This window comes from Myripristis murdjan, chromosome 20, assembly GCF_902150065.1.
Source record: "Myripristis murdjan chromosome 20, fMyrMur1.1, whole genome shotgun sequence".
Lineage (NCBI taxonomy): Eukaryota > Metazoa > Chordata > Actinopteri > Holocentriformes > Holocentridae > Myripristis > Myripristis murdjan.
This window is the reverse complement of record NC_043999.1, coordinates 23509232-23533312: the sequence shown is the minus strand read 5'-3', so window position 1 is coordinate 23533312 and position 24081 is coordinate 23509232. Positions and strand designations below refer to the sequence as shown.

The 24081-nt window shown below is 39.4% G+C and overlaps 1 protein-coding gene across 1 annotated transcript in view; it reads left to right on the top strand.

The window, feature by feature from the left end:
• The first annotated feature begins 12308 nt into the window (after positions 1-12308).
• The window catches only part of tecrl2a (trans-2,3-enoyl-CoA reductase-like 2a), a 58601-nt gene continuing 46828 nt past the window's right edge, over positions 12309-24081 (top strand). The window contains exon 1 of the mRNA XM_030079980.1: positions 12309-12415. Within this exon, the coding sequence (XP_029935840.1) occupies positions 12309-12415 (107 nt within the window). The remainder of the gene's footprint in view (positions 12416-24081) is intronic.

The following is a 24081-nucleotide window of genomic DNA, read 5'->3' as shown; positions in this document are numbered from 1 at the left end:
GGCTACTGCTCCTCCAGCACAGAGTGATACAGGAAGTGCAGAAGATGCCGGATCATTCTGGATGTGAATAAAAGGAAAAAGAAATTTCTAAACAGTAATTTGAGCAAAAGCATTGTGCGAAAGTGTACAAAGGGTAGTTGCACGTGCATTTTGTTCAAATAATATCAAATTTTTCAAAATCAGTGAACTATCATTTTAATCGACAACCCACAGTATGTGGCATATATCTACATGAAATGAATGCATTTGGTATCATTTGCGAAAATAACATGGATTTTGGGGTGATGTTGAATAATGAAGGCAGTAAATGGCAATGATGACAGCACCTCACAGAAACAGGAAAACTAGGAATTTTCATGCACTCACCCGGAGGCTTTTTGACGACTTGAAAGTTGTCCTTTGGCATTTCAATCAGCAAGAAGCAGGAAATAGCTGGGATGATTCAAGGTGCTCACTATAATTTCCTCCGTCTCCCCATCCGGCCTTTATCTTCAAAGCCCAGTCGGCCCTTGGTTTATGGCAGCGGATGGTGATTTTTTTGAATGTATTAGAGTCATGTTTTTTATTCTGGTGCATACATCATGAAGCTTGCCCACACAAATACACACTGCAAATGTGCACTTAGTACTATATCTGTGACTTTAATTGATGTCTATCAGCAACCAGTAGGAGCTGCAACTGACAGGTGTCTAACACAGTGGCCCGTAAAGTCATATTTTCACAGCAAAGAGGAGCAAGCAAGAGAGCTACAACGAAAAATGAGGAGCTGCTATAGGCTATCACCATCTAGAATAATAGAAAAATAACACTGCCTTGTCATTTTCTTCTTTGGCTTCAGAATGAGGCTTTTCAACCCCTGTAGCTGAAATGTCTTGCAATACCAGTTGCTCGCTTGCAACATTGTCGTCTATCACCGCAGTTGAAATTGCCAGTAGGATTGGAAACAGGGATGCACTGGCCATTGGGAGTATAAGGAAGAAATCCTGGTGGGCAGGGAGCACATAGTGAGCCGGGTAGAGCGCAAACTTTTTTTTTTATAATCTTAACCTCAAATAATGACATTTTCGACCAGGCTCATCCAATACTCTAGATAAAGAGAGGGTGGTAGAATCTCATCATAATGGCTATTACTTGTGTACCTGAGTGTCACCCCTCCTCCTGCTGCTCTTTGGTCTATCTGTCAGTCAATGCAGCCCAGCAGGCAGCCCCCGCAACCCCTCCCCTCCTCACTCAGATGTGTTTGAGACAGAGTGGAGAACTCAGCACCGGCACTACAAAAGCTAAGATAATGGAGAGGCAAAATATAAAGAGAAACTATGGAGCAGAAATACTAACAAAAAACAAAACAAAAAAACAACAACTATTGAGACATCTGCAGCCAAATGCAGAAAACTTCACAGATAGCAAGTCAGAGGTAGTTCAGTAGCCTTTTATTAAGTCATGATTACTGAATATTTGGGCTCTTAGCCTTGTTTATCTTGCCATTCTAATCATTATCACATAACATTAGGCTACTAAGTAGTTAATATTAATTCTGAAAATGTCCTAAAATGACATGAAAGAAAGAATAGGCTAATAGACTTTGAACCCAAAATACAACCCAACACACAAAATCAATTATTACTGACTCAATCTGTGATTTTTAAATAATACGTGGAAATATAGATCTATGTTATTCAAAATGTATAGAAATTGCATGAACAAACATATTACAACAAACGTTTTTAAAATCCATCTGTACAAGTTGTCCACTGTTGTGCCTTGCATTAAGAGCTCAGTCAGTCAACTAACCATTCATGATGGTTGTCGGTTGTTTATTTGTGGATCACAGGCTGTGCTGTTTATCTGATGTATGAGTGTTCATGATGATGCAGCATTGTTCATTAGGGAAAACGGTTAATTTTTTGCTTAATACGCCTTCTGCTTTATCTTAAAAATAGTAGGCCTCAGAGGGCCTTATTTGGTTCAGGAAGCTTGTAGATTACTGTGGATTTGCTGTGATGCAGGCAGGTGGTGGTGGTGGTAGGGGCTGGTGTGTACACGCTGTGTGACGGTGGTTGGGTTGGGGGTTTCGGAGAACCTGCAGAACCTGTGACTTTTTTTTTTCTCAGTCTGTCCCTGTATATGATCCTGACAAAACACATCTGTGCAAATGCATTTCTGAAGTTTCTTTGGAGTATTTTTTGGCTCAAGTGCATTTTATCAATGTTATGGGACAGCCTCCAGGAAGAAGAGCCTCTGGCTGATTGTCCCAGTACAAATAATTGTCCCGGTCCGTCCCTCATTGGGAATATCTTGAAACTCTTAAGGACTTCTGTTCCAAAACAGAGAATAAGCTGGAGAGTTCTGAAAGCCAGAAACTGCAACATCTGCCCAAGCAATCTTTGAGTTACTCCCTACAGATAAAGGTCATTTTGTACTATGGGGCGGTAAAAATCCACATATTGCCTCTTTAATTGGTATATTACAATCTGTGGGTAAAAATGTATCATTTGACTATGTGACTTTTGGTAACACCTCATTTTACACTGTGGAACCTGGATTGTAGGTACTAAATAAATTCCCAGGAGGTATTTAGAAAAGTACTTGAAAGCAGCAACTGTCTAGGGCATACTTTCCCAATGAGAATATTTTATTTACATCCAATTTCTAAGTAGGTTTCAATCATAGAAATTGAATGAGCTGACAACATCTAATCAGCTAATATTAATGTTTGCCTGAGAAAGGCTATAAATTATCTTCCAGTCATTTTTAATAACTTTAGCAGCAAACCATTTTGTGTGTTAACTTTTACTTACTCCTTTGATGTTGCTGTGAGCCAAACACACTGTGACAGAGAGAGAGCCACTGATCGCCAGGTGCTTGTGTTGTCACGATGGGAGTGTCAGTAAAATTATTCAGTCGGTTCCTCAAGGATGGCGGCCAGTAGGTTCACTGGCAGGACTATTCCCGTATAATGCTGGTTCGACCCATTCAATTTCTATGGTTTCAGTACACTTACCAATCATTTATTTTGTTTTATTGCTCTTACAATCAAGTTTCAAAATAATTTCCTTGTAATACTTATAATTACAATCGTATTTCCTTGTAAATTCCTGGTAATCAACTGACTTTAATGATAACATTGTGTCACCATCTCCTTTCCAAAAGATTTATAACAAGAATGTACTAAGTTCTTACAATGCACTTTCAGAACAATGTCCCATTGACTATTTTTTGTTGTCCAACTTATTTTCTTGTAAATACATGGCAATTAATTAATGGACCGTAAAATGAAGTGTTACTTTTCTCACTCCTTTCCATTTTTTGTAAAACAGAAAAATTATAAAAAATCCCTACTTATTTTCCATCCAGGGACCAATGCTACAGGTGTCATTGTGTGCAAGCCCACCCATGCCCACTGTCCCTTTCCCCAGCTCCGCCCCTACTGTCCACCACCAGCAACCATATCTGCAAAAATAAAATCAGAAATAGCTCTTGCAGAGTACTCGATTAGGATTGATCATCCTCCTGTTCCTCCCCTCGCCCGGCACATGGCTGCTTGGCTGAACGGTTGGCTGGATGGTTGGCTGAGGGGCTGGCAGGGCGGCTGGTGGGCTGGATGGCTGGCTGGCTGTCCGGCTGGCTTGGCAGGTGGCTGATTGGAGGTTGGGCTCTTGTTGGTAGAGATAGGAGCATTAGATCAAAGTCTGCTTGTTTGACCACACACATCTTTATCTGTGCTCAGCAGCTGTCACCTGATACACAGGATAGACAGCGTGCGCTCCAGTGGGAGCTATATCAGAAGAGACTATTGATTTAAGATGGTGAGAGACCTGCATTGACTTTGCTTGTGGATTTTGGATGAAGGGAATTGACTTAATACCATTAAAATCACACCATTAAATTAAGGCTTGTTGACTCACATTTGATGTCTTTTTTCTTATTTGGTCTCTTACTTAAAAATGGCACAGAGGAGCTGTGCCAGGTCAGAAATAAATGCATTAGAAATAGGACCTAAAGATCTTTCATCTCTATGTAAATACCACAAAGACAGATTTCTATCAGTCAAATAAAGCTTCAATGCTCAGTGTAAAAAGTTAAGGGCAGCAGGATGAATTTCTCCCCAGTGATGTAAATATAAATACGAACCCTTACATTGACTACCTCACCCCTAATACATAATTTTTGCATCAAGTACTCACCATGCGCTGCCTTCAATGGTAAACTCATATTCCAAAAATAGCCTATTAGCCATCTCTGGTCCAATGGGGAAAAACATAGGTTAGTAATTTTACATTTTTTTCAAAAGCAAAACATTGAAGGCAGCACATGGTTAGTACATGATACAAAAATAATGTGTTATGATACTTGATAATATGTGTCACAAATACCTATCGCAAATCCTATCTACAGTGCTTACATGCACATCTTCATGCACCCACAGCACATATAATGAAAGAAAAAATAAAAATCACATCAGTGTCAAATGGTCACTGTATATTTTCCCTGCAAATTTGCATAAATATCACTTTCTCCCAGTATACTGTATCCTGAACATATACATCCTCTGAACATGCACATGCAGAGTCTAGGAAAGGATTTGTGCAGTGCTACCCAAATATATTTTGTACCATAACAGTCCCTGGTGGTGGAGTTTAGCGAAGAGGATCTATTGGGTTTCTCTTCATACATGGATGCAGAGTTTCCCTTGTGGGGCAATCGCACGCTGTTCCATTTCAACTAAATTAATGGAAATTCCCAAGAAAAAAAAGTCATTTTATTCATATGTTGTAATGACTAGGTGGTATCTGTCAATAATCCGTCTGAGCTCATAATTCAACTCAAAGGCACCTCATCCTGGATTAGGTCAAGAAACCAGGGTACCTTGAAATTCTTCCCTTGAATCCCCTTTAAAACTTTTGCTATACCGTGAAGGACTTCCTCTCAGAGGCTTCTCGAAAATGTGTTCGGCACGTCATCGGCCCAGATTTGATTGCCCGGGGCGCCGTGATGTATGCCAATTACCTCAGAAGTTGGGAAGCCAAAGTGAGGGCGTGATGCAGTTTTATGAGACGGTAATTTCCTTGAACTCAAGGAAGGCAGGATATATGGTGCCCGACACCTGCCAGAGCTGGTTTCTGTTCTCGTAACAAAACGTAACCTCTACCTTGGCTGAAAGTGCATCAATACAAGAGAGTGAACTTCCTTGAATAAAGCCTAATTGTGTTGTGAAATCCCAGCCCTCATCTCCCCAAAGCCCTAATGTAATACACGTTTTATTACTGCAGGAGAGGCTGTATTGAGAGACATCCACAACCACTTCCGCAAAGCGAGAGTTTAGGTGTCACAGTGTGGTTGGAATCAAATGCTAATTTCCCTCAGTTATTTTTCTCAGCCAAACTCTCTTTTTTTCTCTCTCTCTCTCTTTCTCTCTCTCTCTCTCCCTCTCTGTACTGTGTGCTGCTATTGTGCTATAAAAAAAAGGCTGGAAAATTACCCACCATGGGAGTTACAGTATGACCTTGCTGCATTGTGGGCCGTGGTACTAGGTAATTATCATGTCATCTGAGTAACCGTTCTGTCTCCCCATTTGACATGCCAGGGCTCATGGTGGAATGAGAATATCACCCATCGCCGATTAAGTTCCAAGGGGTTGAAATGAGAATAAATTATCATACAGAAGATCACAGAAGAAATAATCATATTACATTACTGGTATCCACCCTAGCTGGTGTCAAACTGTTGGGTGCTTTGATTTGTTTCTCCATGAGAAGACACCGCAAGATGCTGCATTACTTTTGTAATTAACATCAGAAAGGCTGAGCCAGGGTCACTTGATAGCATCAGCTGACTGTAATAATGGACATCTGCTTTGATCTGATGTGGAAAACGTCACTTCATTAGCACTCATTTTTCTCTTGGGTCTGTATTAATCTGATTTCCCTTTTAGTTATTCTACTTAAAGGGATAGTTCACCCATTTTGAAAACTGTGATATTATTTCACTTCCCTCCCAGCTGTTATGTAGGACAGTAGTGGTGTTATCTTCCTCTCATTGTTACTGAGTGCTGGATGCTGGCTGGATGCTCCACATGCTAACTGTTAGCCTCCTGCCATTGAGGTGGACTTCCCCCCAGCTAACACTCTAAAAATAAAAATAACTAAAAATAACTGCCACTTAAAGAAAGTTTAACATCATCTTCCAAATGTCACTGCCGTTTATAACTGTAGTTTTCCTGTTATCAACATCCAGAAAGATCTGGTGACTTAATGCACTTTCAGGCACTGTTCACTTTCACTTTTCAGTTTTCAAAATGGTCAGCATTTTATGCCAATCTGGGCTGTAAAGCTTCTGCTACACACCATCAAAACCACATTTTGCTTAATAAACAAATTCAGTGTATACACACACACACACACACACACACACTCACATATATATACATATGTGTGTGTGTGTGTGTGTGTGTGTGTGTGTAAGGAATGGAATGCAATGGACTTTATTGTCATTGCATGACCAGGCACACAACAAAATTGCAACTTCCCTGTAGTGCACATATACAAGAAATAAATAAAAATATATTGAATAAAAAAGATAGCAATAAGAAAAAAAATTAAAAATCTATACAAATGAAAAGGGAGTAATAAAAATATCAAATAAGCAGCAAAGGCACAAAATACACGCACGCACGCACGCACGCACGCACGCACGCACACACACACACACACACACACACACACACATACGCCTGTGTGTGTGTGTGTGTGTGTGTATATAGATATAGATATAGATATAGACATAGACATAGATATATAAGATGTTCAAACATTACATTTTTGAGTTGCAGCATGTAAATATTTCCACATAAGCTCTTTCCCCCAATTCTGAAAATCCTTAGGATGGTACCCAGAATATACAAATAAAAGCTGGGCTACTGAGCCGTGTATACACCTCGTCCTGTTTAATGTTGCTTTTCAGTGGGTGGGAGTCCTCTTTCCATGGTAATATTTGCAGTGATTTGTTTATTTATGTACTGTGTATAGCGGCATTCATGAATACTCTATCAGGATGCATATAATATGACCTTAACTGGGACACAGGCTATTTTCTGGAATACTAGGTTCATGTAAATGCCCTTTTGCCAAAACCATTTAATGATCTAATTAGTAGAGTCCCTTTCAAAACTCTCAAGAGGCACATTGAAGTTTACATTTGCCTTGAAAATACAGCCACAAGGTTGTATGAGATGACTCAGCTGGCTCTTATTTCATTATCTTTTTTGCTCTGAAGATTGAACAAACAAGCTTGTTTTGAACCCAGAATAGCCAAATCTAGTTGAATACCATTAATCTGTCAGGCACATTTGGTTCTGGATGCCAAGTGCCTTTTAAAAAGCTCAGTCAATTAAAAAAAGCTGTGTGTCTTTTTTCTTTCTTTCTTTTTCTTTTTTTTTTACTTAGAAAAAGTGGAGTCTTTAAAAGCTAATTTTAAGCAAAAGTGAATCTGTTTGAAAAGGAGAATCTACTTGAAAAGTAAATTAGTGTTCTATTAGGGCCCTTGACATTACACTTCTAAAGAAAAGCAAAAAGGGAAGCATGTTTGTGCGTTTCATCATTTTCCTCCCTCTGGCCTGAGCAGTGAGTGGATTTCCAAGTGTGATTTAGTCACATCTAACCAAAAAGAAAGCAATATAAACCTCATATCAACACCAAGGCTTCATTTTCATTTCGTGTTGAAAAGTCTACAAGGTCTTGCGCTGATTTCCATATAAATCATAGGTGGACCTTGTTATTTTGCTTTTCTGGTCGGCCTATTCAAAAGTTGGCTGTGTTATTTATATTTTCGCTGTCACATCCCTTGTACCGTAAGGCTTGCACTCCTTTACATATCAAGTGCTGTTCTCCACCAGCACAGATGGGAAGAAGAAAACATCTGTCATGAAAGCCCAAAGACTTGAAGTGACTCTTATTACTCCACGCTTTTAATTTGAAGAGCTTGAATAGAGCCTCTGCCGTGGGAAGAGCTTGACCACTGCAATCGACACATTTCAGTTGTGACCTTAGACTCTTAACACTAGAAATTATTGAGTAGTTCGTGGCTGAAAGGCAAATGCAAAGATAAACGTTTCAGAAGGAGTCAGAAACAAATATCACTCAACTCCAATCTCCTTCGATTTGACAAAAAAAAAAAAAAAAAGGCAACTGATTTGTAAATTCATCAAAGCATTTGGGAGGAAATGTTTTTAAATCTTCATGATTATATCATGGTTTTTTGTTGAATGTTTTCACACAAACACTCATTTCCATAGCCAGTGCACTCACAGTTCAGAAGTTTGCATTTTTGAATGTAAATTTGTGAATCTCCGTTTATTTGTGGAGGTGGATGCTTTCCCAACTGTTCTTGGCGCACGAACCAACAAATGCCAGCTTCATCGGGGACGCTCCACACAGCTGGACTCCATGAATCTGCATAGTTATCTGCCTCATGGGACGCAACAGGATGACACAGGGGACAGATCAAGCCTTTTAAACACAGTGCAGTCACAAAGGGAGCATCGAGCAGAAATTCAAAGCAAAACCGATTTATCAGCTCATTTTAGCAGGTGATTTAACAAGGAAATAGTAGGCAAGAACTACTGAATTGTTTCATATGTACGTTTACAGCTCAAATTTGTACCATTTTATCTTACAAGTCAGAGGATACAAAATTGCGATTGCTGATTTGACTCTTCGATGTAGAATAAGAATAAGAGTAAGAATAAGAAAAAGTCACTGAGAAACATTTTAGTTGGTATTCGGTAGACATGCTTAAAATAACATTATTCAGCAAACATTTGGTTGCATGACTCAATACGATAGCAATAGTTGACATGATAGCAATTACTGAACAAAAACACATTTATGACTGTGGGCAAATCCCATTGTATTTATTTTTATTTCACACCAAGATATCATCGCTGTCTCTCTCTCTCTCTCAACTCTGTCTATCTCTCTTTATGATTACCTGTAAGGCAAAATACCTGAAATATAATCGGCGATCACAGGTGAACATGGCAAACATTTTCAGTGCATGTAGTCTCAAAAATATCCCCACAAAATGAGATCTCCAGAGGTTTAACTAGATCTTTGTGGTGTCATTGGTGTCATGGTATTAAAGTATGCTCAAAAACCCATTTCAAAACTGCCACAAGATATGATGATAGGCAGAGGTTCTACAAGAACGTTTGAAATGTATCAGCGAGTTTTCCTTGAGCTATCTTTCGTCAAAGAGTACACTCAGTTTCACAATATCACCTGCAAGCTGTTAAAAAAAGAACATGCAAAACTCTGGTGACCAGACAAGAGGCACCACACCTCTAAATCTGCAATGGGAAACATTTTTATATAAAATATACCCATTTTATCGACAGAGAAGAGCATCGCATGCCCACTAACTGAGGCACTGTGGACTTGCTGAACTTACTCAGATAAAAGTCTGCTGTTGGGCATGGTCACTTGTGCACCCACAGGGGGTGACACATCCAGACTTAAGATTTAAACTGTAGTGATGTGCAGGTCAATTCAAAATCCATAGGTGTCACAGATTTATCCACAAATCGGGAAGATTCGAAGCGAGGGAAGAGAATATTATTGGGTCATGTGGTGCAGATCAACACCCACTGATTAATAGATACAGATAATCATAGATAATTAATTTCTCATTCTGCCAGTGGCTTCATATATTGCACCATTTCTATTTTCAATATTTTTTTCTAAAATTAGACACAAGCATTAATGGGAAAAATCAGCGGGCTGCTAATGATTTTCACGCACACACTGTGCAAGTATGATAAAACCCTATCTCATTGTGGAATAGTTTTGAGGCGTCAGCTAGTGCATCATATCCCAGAATCCTCCTGCTTCTCATTCTTCAAAGGACTTCCACGTGAAGGTCCTCTAATAAGAGAAGTGTAACTCCTTTAAGGAATAGGGAGGTGGAAGTAAGAGAGCAAATGGTAGAAAAGTGACAGTGAATGCGAGCAAAGCAGAGGAAAACGTTAACAGTAAGTTGTTAATCCATGATGATGAACACTGTCTAACCTTAACCTCAGCCGTACCCTAACCTTAACCAAGCGTTATTGGTGCCTAAACTTGAACAAACTGCGACCGTATTAATGCATGTGCACCATGGCTTGTGGTGTATCTCCTGCTTTGCTAATTTAGGAAACAATCCTGTGGGTTGTATCAGAGGGTAGGAACAAATAACCAAATGTGGTTGTATGGTTTGGAGGTCTTGTTGCCCACTGCAGTCAGCCTAGGGGAAAACACTGAGAGTGCAGGTGGAGTACCACGTATCAAGGCTAAGTCCTTCCTGCAGCGACCTGGGTTTGATTCCAGACCGAGCGCTTTGCTGCATGTCACGCTCTCTCTCTCTCTCTCTGGCTTTCCTTAGTCTCTCTCTGCTATCACTATCAAATAAAGCAGAAACACCAAGGACTGCCAAACCTGAAATCATCACAAACACAAGAATCAGCCAGCGGGTGGATCGTTGCGCTTCACACATCAATATTAGATTTTTTTTTTTTTTTTTTTTGCCTCCGTCATCCTTTTGCTATAAAACATCACAGAACATAAACTGTGTGTAGTTTACTGATGCAACCTCACAGGATTTCTGCCTATTGAAAGTTACTTTTTTTTTTAAGATGATTTTTTTTTTTTTGGCATTTCTGCTTTATTTGACAGTCACAGTAGAGAGAGACAGGAAAGGCAGGGGAGAGAGAGGGCATGACATGCAGGAAATGGCCTGAGGTCGGATTCAAACCCAGAACGCTGCGATCAGGACTCTACCATGTCAGCTACCAGGGCGCAAAAGTTTTAAACTAAGAGGATATGAACAACCCAGAAGAGGCAGATGCGCATCTTCCCAAATATTAATTTGTCTTTAATGATGGGAATAACATAAATTCCTTATTCGAATGGTATTGTCCTTTAGATCTGGCTGATGTCATGTAACCTTGCCCATCTAATCCACAAACAACACCGCCAAAGACTTTAACACCTCACCCCAATGCAATCTACACTTCAAGGTGCTGTTTTATTACCACACACTCTTACGTGTGAGGCCATTTGTCGTTGCCCTGATCAGGTGATGAATGGACTCTGTGTCAGGTTAGTGGCGATGCAAGATAGAGGTGATAGGATTTACACCATGCCAAAGCAGAGGGAAGGGAAGTAATTAACAAAAAACCGTGGACACAAATCACAGTGACTCCATAGCCACAGTCCAACGCTACCCGAGAGATTTATCCAGGCTTTCCTCATCTGTTTATAAAAGAATGTGTGTCATGCTTGAAAAACAGCAATGCCAGCAGTCTTACACTTTTCACAGATTGCCTACATCCTTTACAGTTCTGTTACTTTTAGCATTATATTTGTCAACGTTAAGTTGTAAAGTATTAATCAAAATGATTGCTATGGATTGTAGACTGAATCAATTTGTACACAAAGCCATCTCAGCTGCTCTGTGTGGAAGATCTGGGAGGTTTGTTGAATCATTTAGGCTACCGCTTAAAGAAATATGAAAGAAGACAGGGCTTAATGAGGTGTATCTAGGGATCCAACAGTCATGGTATTATTTTCCTACAAATTCAATCTCATAAAAAATGAGAGCCTGTCATTGGCGACATTGATTTATTTCCCACAGGTGTGCATTAGTTTCAGTGCCAGTGCCTTGTTCGTGGCAAGCAGCCAGAGATTAACTACAACACATCAAAATGCTTTATATAGAGACATCCTCATCAAACTTCTCTTAGTTTGCTGTCTCAGCTATTGCGCTGGTTTTTTAGCTAGATTCATTTCTACTGGATTCATGAAAGGGCAAGTCTACAACAGTGAATGTCAATGTCATTTAGCATCACTTTGTCACGCAGGGAAGCTCCATTTAAAGGCTCATCCAGACGGGATGAGAATTACAGTGTAACAAAGGTGATAAAATATTAGCCATGCTCTTCTGTTCTGTCCATCGCTGCAGATGACATTTTTTTGGTTGGTGCCAAATTGCAGATGGAGGTGAGTAGTTTGGTCAGATGTTCTTCAGCTTGGGGACAGAATGAACTAGGAAATTCATGGAACCTTCCTTAACCCGCAGGAATATAAATATATTATTAGAGTAAACATGTTATGAATTCAGTCTTATGGGTTTGTTAAAAAGTTACTAGATAGTTTAATGTGCCAACAATATAAAGCTGGGCTTACACTGGACGAGTTTAGAAGTTGGTGTCGTCAATATTTTAACACTGTAGCCAATGCTCCTGATGTATGTGTGCATACTGTACAATCCGACTATCAATGACCGGAGTGCTCACACTGTACATGCCAACAGAAGACGACTTCATCTGGGGGCGGGTCCTTGTTGAGACGGACAAGCCAATCGGCCCCTGTGTGGACTGTTCTGGGTATACTGGCAATTGTCAATAAAGATTTGTTTGGTGAAACCTCCAAGGCAAATGGAGGTTTTGTTTTCAAGCAATGATGCTAGGAAGGCAGGACCGTGCTGCCTTGATCATCTTGGTCTGTTTGCCACACAATGATAAAAAAAAAAAAAAAAAAAAGAAACAAGAAAAGGCACTGACGTTAGGAAATCGACCCGTGGCTCTGCTGCAATAGCCGACCAAAATTTTTGGCATATCAGAAATTCATCCGAACATCCCACAGCTGGTCAGCAGCCACTGATCGATCCTTACTACCCCCTGTGCGCTGCTAGGCAAATGACGCCCCGATGAAGCTGGAATTCGCTTCAACTCTAAAATGAGTCATTCAGCTCAAATGTCAGTTCAGAAACAGGCTAATTAAGATTATATTTGATGTCTGATGAATTATGACATTTGATGTTAACAGAGAGGTTCCATCAATATGCTGAAAAGCTGTGGGCTAGTGTCTCTTTCACAGATTCAACCCTGGTTAGCTAATCATTCCAATCATCAGTCGTAACTGACAACATCTAGGAGTCCTGACAGACTTTAACCTCTGCCTTCACTTCACTGGCTCCAGTGGAGGGATGTGGTTTCTTGACAGTTCTGTTTGCAGAAACCTCTTCAAATGCATCGGTAAGTCTGTCTTTCACAGACACAGATCAAACTGTCCACTCATTTGGAATCAGGAAGTCACAGGATTGGTGGCAAAATCAAGTGCAAAGAAGCTGAAACCCAGAGACTAAAGTTAACAGTGCACCTACAAGGGTGCCAAAAACCAATCAGGAATTAGGGCTGAAATAATACTAGGGTCAAGGTGGAAATCACCAACATGGTTGTTCTGGATTAAAATTCATGAATAGCTCAATTACAGCTACACTAAGAATAATTACCCCTTCTGCCCTGGAGAAACTAATCCAGACCATTTTCCCTATGGGGGGAAATACACAAGGGTTTTCACATAATCACCCCTTTCACAGTGATTTAAGATGATGTTTAAAACTGGCTGTGCTAGGACAAGCATTGCCACCTCATTGCAATGATGTTTCTACGCTCCGTTGACATTTCTGCTTGCAGTGGTTCAGCTATGCAGCAATGATATTTCTGCTCAGTGGTGGTGATGCTTCTACAGCGCTGGTGATGTTGCTAGCTGCAGTGATGACATTTGTGCCTGTGCTGATGTCATTTCTACCCATGGTGACGACATGTCTACCCACACTAACGCTGTTTTTACCCCGTAGGACTGTACTTGCACTTGCTCATAGATCAGAATTTCTTATTAGGAATTACAAAGGTACTCTGAGAGTCTGGCGTTGCAAATATAAAATCATGAATTTAGACAGAATATTCAGATCACTATTGAGTTCACAGAATATTTAGTGGAGGCCACCTTGCAATGCCTCTCATTTGCATCAGCCCTAGTTATGCTTGACTTGTCATGTGCCTGAATATGTTGAATAAATGTTTGTTTGTGATAATAGCAAAACATAGAACATAGGTCTTTTTAATATTATCCTTGTTAATTTAGCTTGATAAACTAGCCTCATTAGAGACTTAATTTCTGTTTTAACTGCTGTGATTTATAGGCCATAGGCCAATTTACAGGACATTTTAATATTCATATTTGCTGTTGTTCAAATGCTCTTGTAAATATTATTATTATTTTATTTTTTTTTATCAGTGTTACTAAGTTTTTCAGCATGATACCAGCTGTCATTGTGTGTACACATTATAAAGAGCCTACCTTTGACCTTGTGCCATCACTTAGCGTTTCCCCCTGCATGTTGCAGACCACGTCTATCATTGGACCAGAAGGCCATTGTTTTCACTGGGCTCCTTACTAACTCGCTGCTGAGCCACATTCCCTCATTTGCTCTCGTGTCATCAGCTCTAACACTGACAGTAAATTTTCCTAGTTGTTCCATTCTTCTGTGCAGTTAAAAATTATAGCTCTCTTCAAGACCCAGATGAGCTTGTTGTAAATTTCAATAACAACGTCCCAGCTACTCTCAGTTCAGCCCCACTTAAGGTGGGGTTTCTCAACCAATGGGCCGTGGCCCACTGATTAGCCTTGAGCGCCCTTATAGAGGGCCGCTGAATGCCATGGGTAGAAGCCAGAGTCCTGCACGGGTCCAGTTTCACAAACTTGTGTCTGATCTGAACCTGTGGAGATTTACACTGCATCCAACCCCCTACCCACAGTTTTCTCTAAATCGATTCTGGACCTGACCTGTTAATGCAAGATCCACAACCCAGCCAGTACAGCTGTCTGTTCTGTTAAAGTAAGGAATCATGGTAGAAGTTGACACCATGGCTAAATGAGCATACACAAAACAAAAGAAGAGAATGCAGGCAGGCTGCACATAAACGGAAAGCCGACAGATTACAAATTTCAAATCTTAAAGTAAAGTATAGCTGAATATCAACAAGCTGCTAAGGGAGCATTAAGATCAGTTTAATTCTCCAATATCATCTAGCCATAGCCATAACTCCAGGGCTCATAGTTATCAAGCGTCTCAGAGTGGGAAAGTGGCCATAAGTGCCCAACTTTTATGACTAGGAATAAACCATGTTATCAACAGTCCTATAACATAAAAGCGTTCATATTTCAGCCTATAACTAGAGGAGCTGGAGCTAGGCAGACCTGTCCTAAAGGTGTTATGAGTTACCACAGGAGGCAGCAGGGAGGTCACAGTGGTAACACACACACGTTTTACAGACAATGGATAATGCCAATTTACTAAGAATACCGAATGGATTGAAATGGAATCATATGTGTGACTGAGTTTGGCCTGAAGCCTTCAGTCCATCTGCGTGATGACTGTCTGCCCTCTGCAGTCATTACCACTTTGCATTTCTTTGCAGCCAGAAAAGCTCAACAGTGTAACAGTAACTGAAAACAGGGGACCATTGATTAAATGGTGATTTAGTTCAAATAAATTGGGATTTTTATTTTGTTCATGCCCATCAGGGGTCAGATTTGGGGCCCTCACTCCTCTCTATTGAAATCCCCTGATAATGCATCAGCCGGTCACAATGTCTATTTACTCTACTTTGCAGATGATTCTCAATTTTACCTCTCAAACTCCCATTTCCTGTTAGTCAAGAGAATCTAAAATCAGGATTTGCTGCAAATGTCTCATAATTTCTTCCATGCAGACAAAACAGAGATTGTCCTTTTGTTCCTCCTAATTCCACTTGATTGCTTAACATGTGTTGTAACATGCAAAGAGAAGCGTTCGATAATTATTTCATTATAATATTAATTTAATTAATTAAGTAACACATTAACACACGTTACATGACAACAGTTTTACATACACAGTGTTGAGCGAGAAAATAAGCACTTGTAGCACATAAAGATAAACAGTGACTAATCTTAAGCCCACATGATATGTGATTGAGTTTGGCAGGATTGTGTAGGAGACTGTTAAAAAAAAAATACAAATATTGCACATATAGTGGTACAAAATTCATGTTCAGCTCACCTCAGTATTTTCACCTCTCTGTCCTTCAGTTCACATTTCTTTAGATCACTTCTGTATGTGTCAGCTATTTCTTGTTACGTTGATACTTGTAAGGACAAGTGGTTTCTCTCTTTCAGTGATAAATGGGAATTTTGGTTAAAGGACAATTCTTTTGTTTTAGTTTTAAGTGTGTGCCAAGTTGCCAACAGTCTAGGTTTGCACATTCAGTACAGTTCAAGACATCAGGCTTTGTTTTCCCTAACCCATCATCATTTATGGACTGTTAGCACAAGAGCACTAAAAAAGACAACAAAAATTAAAGGCAAACAAAGAAACAAACAAACAAGCTTGGCTTTCTGTTTTATCCCTATTTCATTGTGTTGGACTGAGTGTTTTTATGTCTGTGCTGCATTATCTGCCTCATGTCAATCACCTGACACCCACAGAAAGACATGGAAGTCTCTCCCAGGAAATAATTCCTCGAAAACATGTCACCTTGCAAACTTTATTGTCATAACTATGTCTTTTAATTTAGGGTGTTTATTTGGTATCATAAACACAAAAAAAGACATAAACAAGTCCATTAAAAAATATATTACATTGTCAACTGGATGTAAACAGCAATGAATTGTCACTTGTGAATTCACAGGCATCTGTTTTAATTCATTAACTATTTATTATTTTTTATTTCCATCCTTCACATGCAGACTATTTTGTATTTAAAAATTCTTTTTATTTATTTTATTTATTTTTAATTATCTTTATTTATATTATTTAACCTTTAAATATATTAACACATGAGAGGATATTCAACATAGGTTGTAGATATATACGCACATCACACCCTTAAGGTGCTGGGCTCAGTGAAACGTATCCAAAAAGATAAAAAAAAAAATAGGATATTCAACATATCAATTAGTTATATATAGGCCAATTATTAGAATTGTTGGTGTTGAGCTGTTGCATTAAATTTAAGAAAGGTGTAGGGTATTGGGTGGATGACTCTGCATGGCAAAATCACCAATGTCATGTTTCCAGAGTTAATTTTACATGAGGACCATCAGCTGGTCACACTACACAGGCATTTCAGACAGTTCAGCAACGCCTAAAGAAAACCCTACAGCCTCATAGTGACTTCAGCATAACTACAGAGGATCTCACTGTAGCTGCTTGTGCTGCTGCTGACAGCCACAAAAAGAGCTGTGTCATTAAACCAGAAAATAAATAAATAAAAATGGAAATTGCGCACCATTATAAAAGCAATGGTTATGAACAATATCATCTCAATAGCTGATCTCTCTCAAATACTGGCCTGCCTGTGCTTATGTTTCCCATGATTTCTTATTGCCACCGGATTCATCTGTGCAATACACTGCAATGGCCCAATAGTAATGTAATTTTGCCATCTGATTACAAAAGTATGGAAGTGTAGAGGAGAGCGGTGGATGAGTCTTTATCACACTAGTAATAACAGAGGAGAGTAATACCATTGATAATGAAATCTGACTCAGTACATCCACTGCCCTGCTTGTTATTCTATGCACACTCTCCTCAGTGTGTCATTTTTTGAAATAAATTAATAATTCCAGCTGTTATTTACATCCAGAGTGTGTCCAGAGTTGTTCCAGGAAAATGACTGTAATTATTGTAATAAATTGTAGTTCCTCCACTTTGGACATTTCATGGTCCTACCCAAACCTAAGCTCATCAAAACCTTGAGTCTAGAGGCATGTTTTCTCATTTCTGTCTCTTGTTTTCATTGATAAAAGCCAACTATATATTGATACAAGAGCTAAGTCTTTTAATGAACCTCTTCTCTCAATAAAACACTCCTGATAATTAAGCAGACAGCTAAACAAGCTCACTGAAACACTATAAATGCAAATTGGGGGGGCAGAAATGCAAATACTGTTGCATTTGCATAAAAAGAGCCATATCCTGACTCAGTTCTAAATTGGAAGGGGATGTGTGGTCCTGGCTTGTTTCTCTTTAAATTGGTGGGAATCAAAAGGTAAGGCTGGTGAACATAAAAGAGAATCCCTGAGTAAAACACCTTAATTGTCCTCTGGTGTTAATGCTAATGTACCTGATGCCTAGATTGTGATGAAAAAGGTTGTTTTCTCCGCTGCTATAGTTACCAGACCTAGATTTGGGGTCCAAGTTTTCCTAAGTTTTTAACTCCGGGTCTCTTATTATTATACTTTGTGGATTGCTCAGCTACAATTGGACATGGAAGAGATTGTGAGGTCAGCTATTTGTGAATAACAGACCACATCTAATCACATCACTTCTCTGCAGTTGTGAAGTCAATTTCTTTGTGACATTTCAAATCAAATTAACCAACAACTCCTTCCAGTAAAAACATGTTACTCAGTGAAGACTACAGACAAACGATCAACCAACCCAGGACACAAACATGGGCTTTTTTCCTATGCTACATCAATTCACAGACTGAGGAGAGGCTGAATGGCAATCTTAGAATATACTTAAATGTGGAACCCATTTTAAGAGTAGGCTATATTTAATTTTGTTGACAAGGGAGAAATTACATTCATGGGCAGAGTTGCTTTGAGTTTTAAGGGTGACATTAGATTTAAAGGCTATGCATATAATAAGAAAGCTCAAGATAAATAATAGAGAGCACAAGTGTATGAGAGTGTAGTCAAGGTAAAAGAACAAATGGCCGCGCCAATGTTGAAGTAAACAGAGGCAGGAACAGCACATTAGCACATGGCTCTCACCCTTGAAAATCTTTATGATGTGAAGAACATCAGGGAGAACGATACTAAATCAAGGTGACGTCAGCTGCGTTGGCTAATATGCTGATGGCTGGAATCTCAAAGGGTTTGAATTTTGCTGGTGACCATCAATTCCACATCAGACCAGAGCGCACATGCATGAGACTAGAAAGGAGGGTGACTTCTATGCAATTTCCTCTTTGTGATCTTTCAGCAATGTCACTTGGGAAAATGCTCTAAGTGATGACTGGATATGGGCAGAGTGAGTAATTTAATGGCTCCCAGAGTTCCTCCAGCATCTTTGAATGCTTCAACTTCCAGTCAAAATGCGTCAGTGGCTTAATCACTTGAGAGGTCTGTCAGTGGCACATTTTTCCACTAGATCCATAAGCTCTCAACTGCATATAAGAAAAACTCCAAGGGTAAGTCTAAGTCTTGACTTGGTAATGGCAGACAATATAAATCATAGGATCCAGGCATTGAAGCTCCAGTTCCTGCATCTTTTCCGCTGAGGCACAAGGAAGCACATTTGATACTGCATCAAATATGTAATTAAAAACTATGGTCCTATACAACTAAACTGCAACTCTGATGCATCACGAATATGTTTCTAGCACTTTAGCCAGTTTTGTTACTTTAGCTACCAAAACTACTTGGTTAAGGTTAGGGAGAGGTTAGGTTTAGGTATAAAACCACTTGGTTATGGTAACATAACTTATGTAATGTTTTCAACAAATGGACACCACTGTCACTTCAAGCTGGACTAGAACTCGGGTCACTGGTAAAAGTTGGTTAATTGACCCATCCACCACTCCACCTTCCTCCTAGCAAGAAGTTCAGACTAAGGGATTACAAACATTCATGTGATACATTACAAACAAACATAATCCAGTTACAAAACATGTTCCTCTTGAAAAGTACTTGAAAATGCAGTTTAGTTGTATGACAATGTATTTTTTAGGAGACAGGGCTGGAAAAAGAAAATCTTTTTAGATGACCTTCATATTTTCATGGACTTGGCTGCATTGCTGTAGCAGTTCTTGTTCACATCCAGAGGTGAAAGGAAGATGTACTTGCATTGGCAAAATTTAAATGGAAGTAATCTTTCATGAATTCAATGGATTTTCAAAAATGTGTCTTGAATACTTATACCCTTTTCTCACAGGATTTTTTGTGAAGTTGACTGGGTTGTGAGATAACCCTAACTCAGGCCTGGAGATTCAACTACCGTGGGATGTCAGGAAGTTTTTCTTTCGCCAACTTTTCTCCTGATGGCAGCAAATTTTGTGATTGTTGGCATCAGCAGATAATTTGGTGGTACCATACAAGTCCATAGACTGAAACAAGACAGTAATGGGAAATGGAAGAAATAAACTTTTGGTGAAAATCTGACATGTGGAGCTTCCAAATCTTGACAAATGCAATATGTTGGTGGAGGTGTGCACTCTACTGAGTGCCATCAAAATGTGTCATCACCTTTTGAAAGACATTCTTTAGTGGGCTATGCATTGTTAATGTAAGCCTAGGAAATGGTATACATCTCACACCCAATACCAATGCTTAAACCAGTACCTTTCTGATAGCAATCTGTCTTTAGTTAATAGTGAATTTAGTAAGTAGCAGCTACAATAAATGAGATTGCACTTGGCTGTGTTTGAATGTGAGATGCAACATTGGCCACAAATGTAGGCTATAATTAATTTGTCATAGCTCACAAATACATGTAATGAATTAGTCTGGCTCTGAGATGAAAAACAACACTTATTCATGCACCTTGAATTATTTGGCTACTTTACTCTAGGCTACTCTTGCGTGGGCTACTGTATCCAACAGGTTCCTGCTGTGCTTGTTTGATCAGGAGGCAGCCACGAGATTGAATGTGACAGCATGAGCCTTGTTAACCGAGGACAGGCTGTCCTATATGAAAGACTGTATTTGCGAAATGCAGCAAACTGTTGAGGAAATTATGCTGTGCACTGCAAAGTTTTGACAAAAATCCATTTGAGCTTTTCAGAACTTTTCTTTCATAGCTCCTTGCATTAATAACTCAATGAAGGAGAAGGTCATTGTATCAAGAGAGTAAACTAGTGAATCTACAGAATCTTTAGCACCATTCACCACAAACATGCTGTTTGTATTCCTTCACCCTGATGCTGCATTTGCCACAGAAATCAGTCCATCTTAAAGGTACAACATGAAAAAAGTCTCTTAAATATACATATATGTATTATGCATTATCAGACTGTGCCTGTCTGTGTGTGCATGTCTAGTTTGCCCCAAACTGGATTTTCAGTTTCCACACCTTCCGCCCAACACATGCTGGGATAGGCTCCAGCTCCCCATGATCCTGAGAAGGAATAATAAGGCATGGAAAATTGATGCATGGATATATGGATGATTTTTTGTTGTGTATAACATTTTCAGCTGGAGAGTCATATGGGCATAGCCAGCAGTGGAAGGAAGGGAAGTCATAGCAACAACAACCATGGTGGAAAACTGTAACAGAAAAAAACAAAAACAAACAAACAAACAAACAAAAAAAAATGCCACATTGAAATTGCAGCAGACAATACCTGTTCAAAAACACTGTGAATGTCATTCTTTTTTTTTTTTTTTTTTTGTCTGCATTCACCATCTGCTCTTTCATCATCTGTAGAAGCTTTGCAGGTGACTGTTATCTTAGCCTCAGACTATATGTCATTTCAAAGTCATTTCATCACAGTGTCATGGTGGGAAGTCGATCAGCTGAGGTGAAAGAGGATGCTACTTAACAATATCCTTACTGCCTCAAGCCAAAGGGTTGCACATTGGTAGCTTTCAGTTAAACAGTTATATACTGTGGAGACTATGCTCAGGCTATGAGTGTAGTTGTGGCATGAGGCAAAATTAAGTTGTTTTAATTGACTGTGGAATGGCATAATTGTGATCAAAAATAGGATTGTTGTCTCATAGTGAGCTGTGGCTAAGAATCGTCCAACTAAAATAGAGCAATCCACTGCTTATGGCGATCCCTTATGATGTTTCACATATCAAATGGTATATTTCTCTGACCTGTTTTTTTTTTTTTTTTTTTCATCAGAGTGGAAAAGTTATTGGTGTGCCATTTGACTGCGGTAATCAAAGCTTTAAAAAAACATCTTGACATTAGTGGATGTGAGTGATGCTCAATAATACTGAAAGCAAAACAGAGTTGCCATGTGGAGGAACTGTCTTTCACTAATTGCTGGGTGCATTTACGCAGCTTGAGCTCCACATGGAACTTTTGACTGGGAGTGCTAAGGCAGCCATCATCAAGCGCTAATTGACTCCCTCACTGTAGGTGTATGTTTTGATAGCATGCCTTTTCTGCCATTTACATTCTGTATTTCAAGGGACACATTCCCCAGCTAATGTGCCCCCCTCTGGTGCTGTATTCACTCTCCAGCCTGTCTGCTCCTCCCACATGCAGACTGTGAGGCTTGTTAAGTGCACTGGCTATGCTGCAGGTCGAAACTATGGCTACAAGTTTATTTTTAATAAAGAATTGTGCCAATGCCAGGAATGCTAAAAATCCCACTTTCACCTTTGGTGTAAAAACCTTGTCCTTATTAACTGCTGGAACAGCTGAGGTCACTGGGACAGCATGACAGAGCTGTTTAAAAGTCTGCTCAAAAAGACAGACACAACGCTGACGCTTCTTTTCAAGGACCCAGTAGAAACTGTAGGAGTACCTCATGTAAATTTTTTCAAAATAGTAATTAGAATAAATAAAATAAGGTCTATGGTTCGACAAATCTATTGTCTGGCAGGAGTGTTGGAGCATCTTGGCTGTTCATTTGACAGATTTTCTCTCTTAAACAGTCATTGAACATCAATTATTTATATTGATTCTGTTATTACTTTAAAATCTTGGTTTTAAAGTGGCAAACAGCAGCAGTGTACACTGTGTGTAAGAACACAGCAGTACAAACTCAAGCTGACCATTTGCTAAATGGGTAAATTATGCTAGTGGCATGTTTAGGTATACATTTCATCAAACTCAAAACAGTAACAAATTGAACTAAATAAACTTGAAACTTGACTACGATTAGTAACTATGTAAATGCATACTGATAATGCCACTAAAAGGGCACACCAATTAGCAGTTCCACTATAAAATTTAGAGAATTGAGGCAGTTTGTTGAAAGCAGCATCTGAGCTGAGATCTGACTGCATTTTCAGCCACTACTCAACATATTGGAGTGTGTGAAGAGAATGAAGTGGATCGCTGAACAACACATTTAACATGATTTTCAAACTTGTGAACATGGGTCACATAGAACACAACATCACATAGAGAGCGAGGGATTAGGGTCAATGCAGCATTGTATGTGATGCTGCTCAGTACAGGACTCAGGCTGTTTGAGGGACATGGGCAAAAAATAAATAAAAAAGGCAGTAGCTGTATGCAGTGGGGCACCAGCGTGCAGAAAGTCGTGATGCATTTATGGTGAAACATTTACAATATTTATGTGAGTATCACTACTGCATCTAAGTAATAAAACACATGGGGAACTATTAACTATTTAGCCGTTTATATCACAAAGACACACACATGATAATGTTAAAACAATAAGGGCATTTTCAACTATACAGACACATTGTCTCGCACATAGTAGCACATGGAGGCCAGCTAATTTTCCAGCAAGTAATGCAGCCTGTATGACACTCTGCTGGAAGGGCACCCATTAATTCGCTGGATCATATTTTCTCAAATGGAAGGGCACCCTTGAGGGTGTTTTGTCCACTAGAAGGTCACCCAAGAGGGAAGTTCATCCTTCATCACATTTAGTTCACTGGAAAAGGACCCTAGAGGGCACTATATCATGTTGTCTTGTGCACTGTGCCACCCTAAAGGGCACTTTATCATGTTTCATGTATCACATGGATTCCAAGAAGCTTCTTGGATGAGAAATGAAACGTCTTCAAGACTGTACATAACAGTCCAGTTGACCTCGGTTCAACTCTCCGTGGATTGGAATGAACATGTACAGTGATGAGGTGACTACTGAAAGCTGTTTCGACAATGGTTCTGAAATGACAGACTGCAGACTGCTTCAACTGACCAATCAGAATCAAGAATTCAACATAGGCCTGTAATAATGATTGTAAACAAATCATATTGTTTACATGGAAAAATCTGTTGGGCATCTTGAAGAATTTATTTGGTGCCAGGCATGTCATGCCAGTTCACTAAACAAACACTAGTAGACATAACTGTAAAACCCTATCAGTCTCTCACTCACTGTAGACATGGTACCTTGTTTGAAGGGTTCACCTCACTGGTGAATCACCATCACATTTTAACCTTTATGTCACACAGTGATGCTTAGAGGTTACTCTTACCTTCGCTAATACTGATGTCATGTAAAATCTATGGAGGAAAAAACACGCCCTGGGGCATATAATTTATTTCAGTATCATAAAT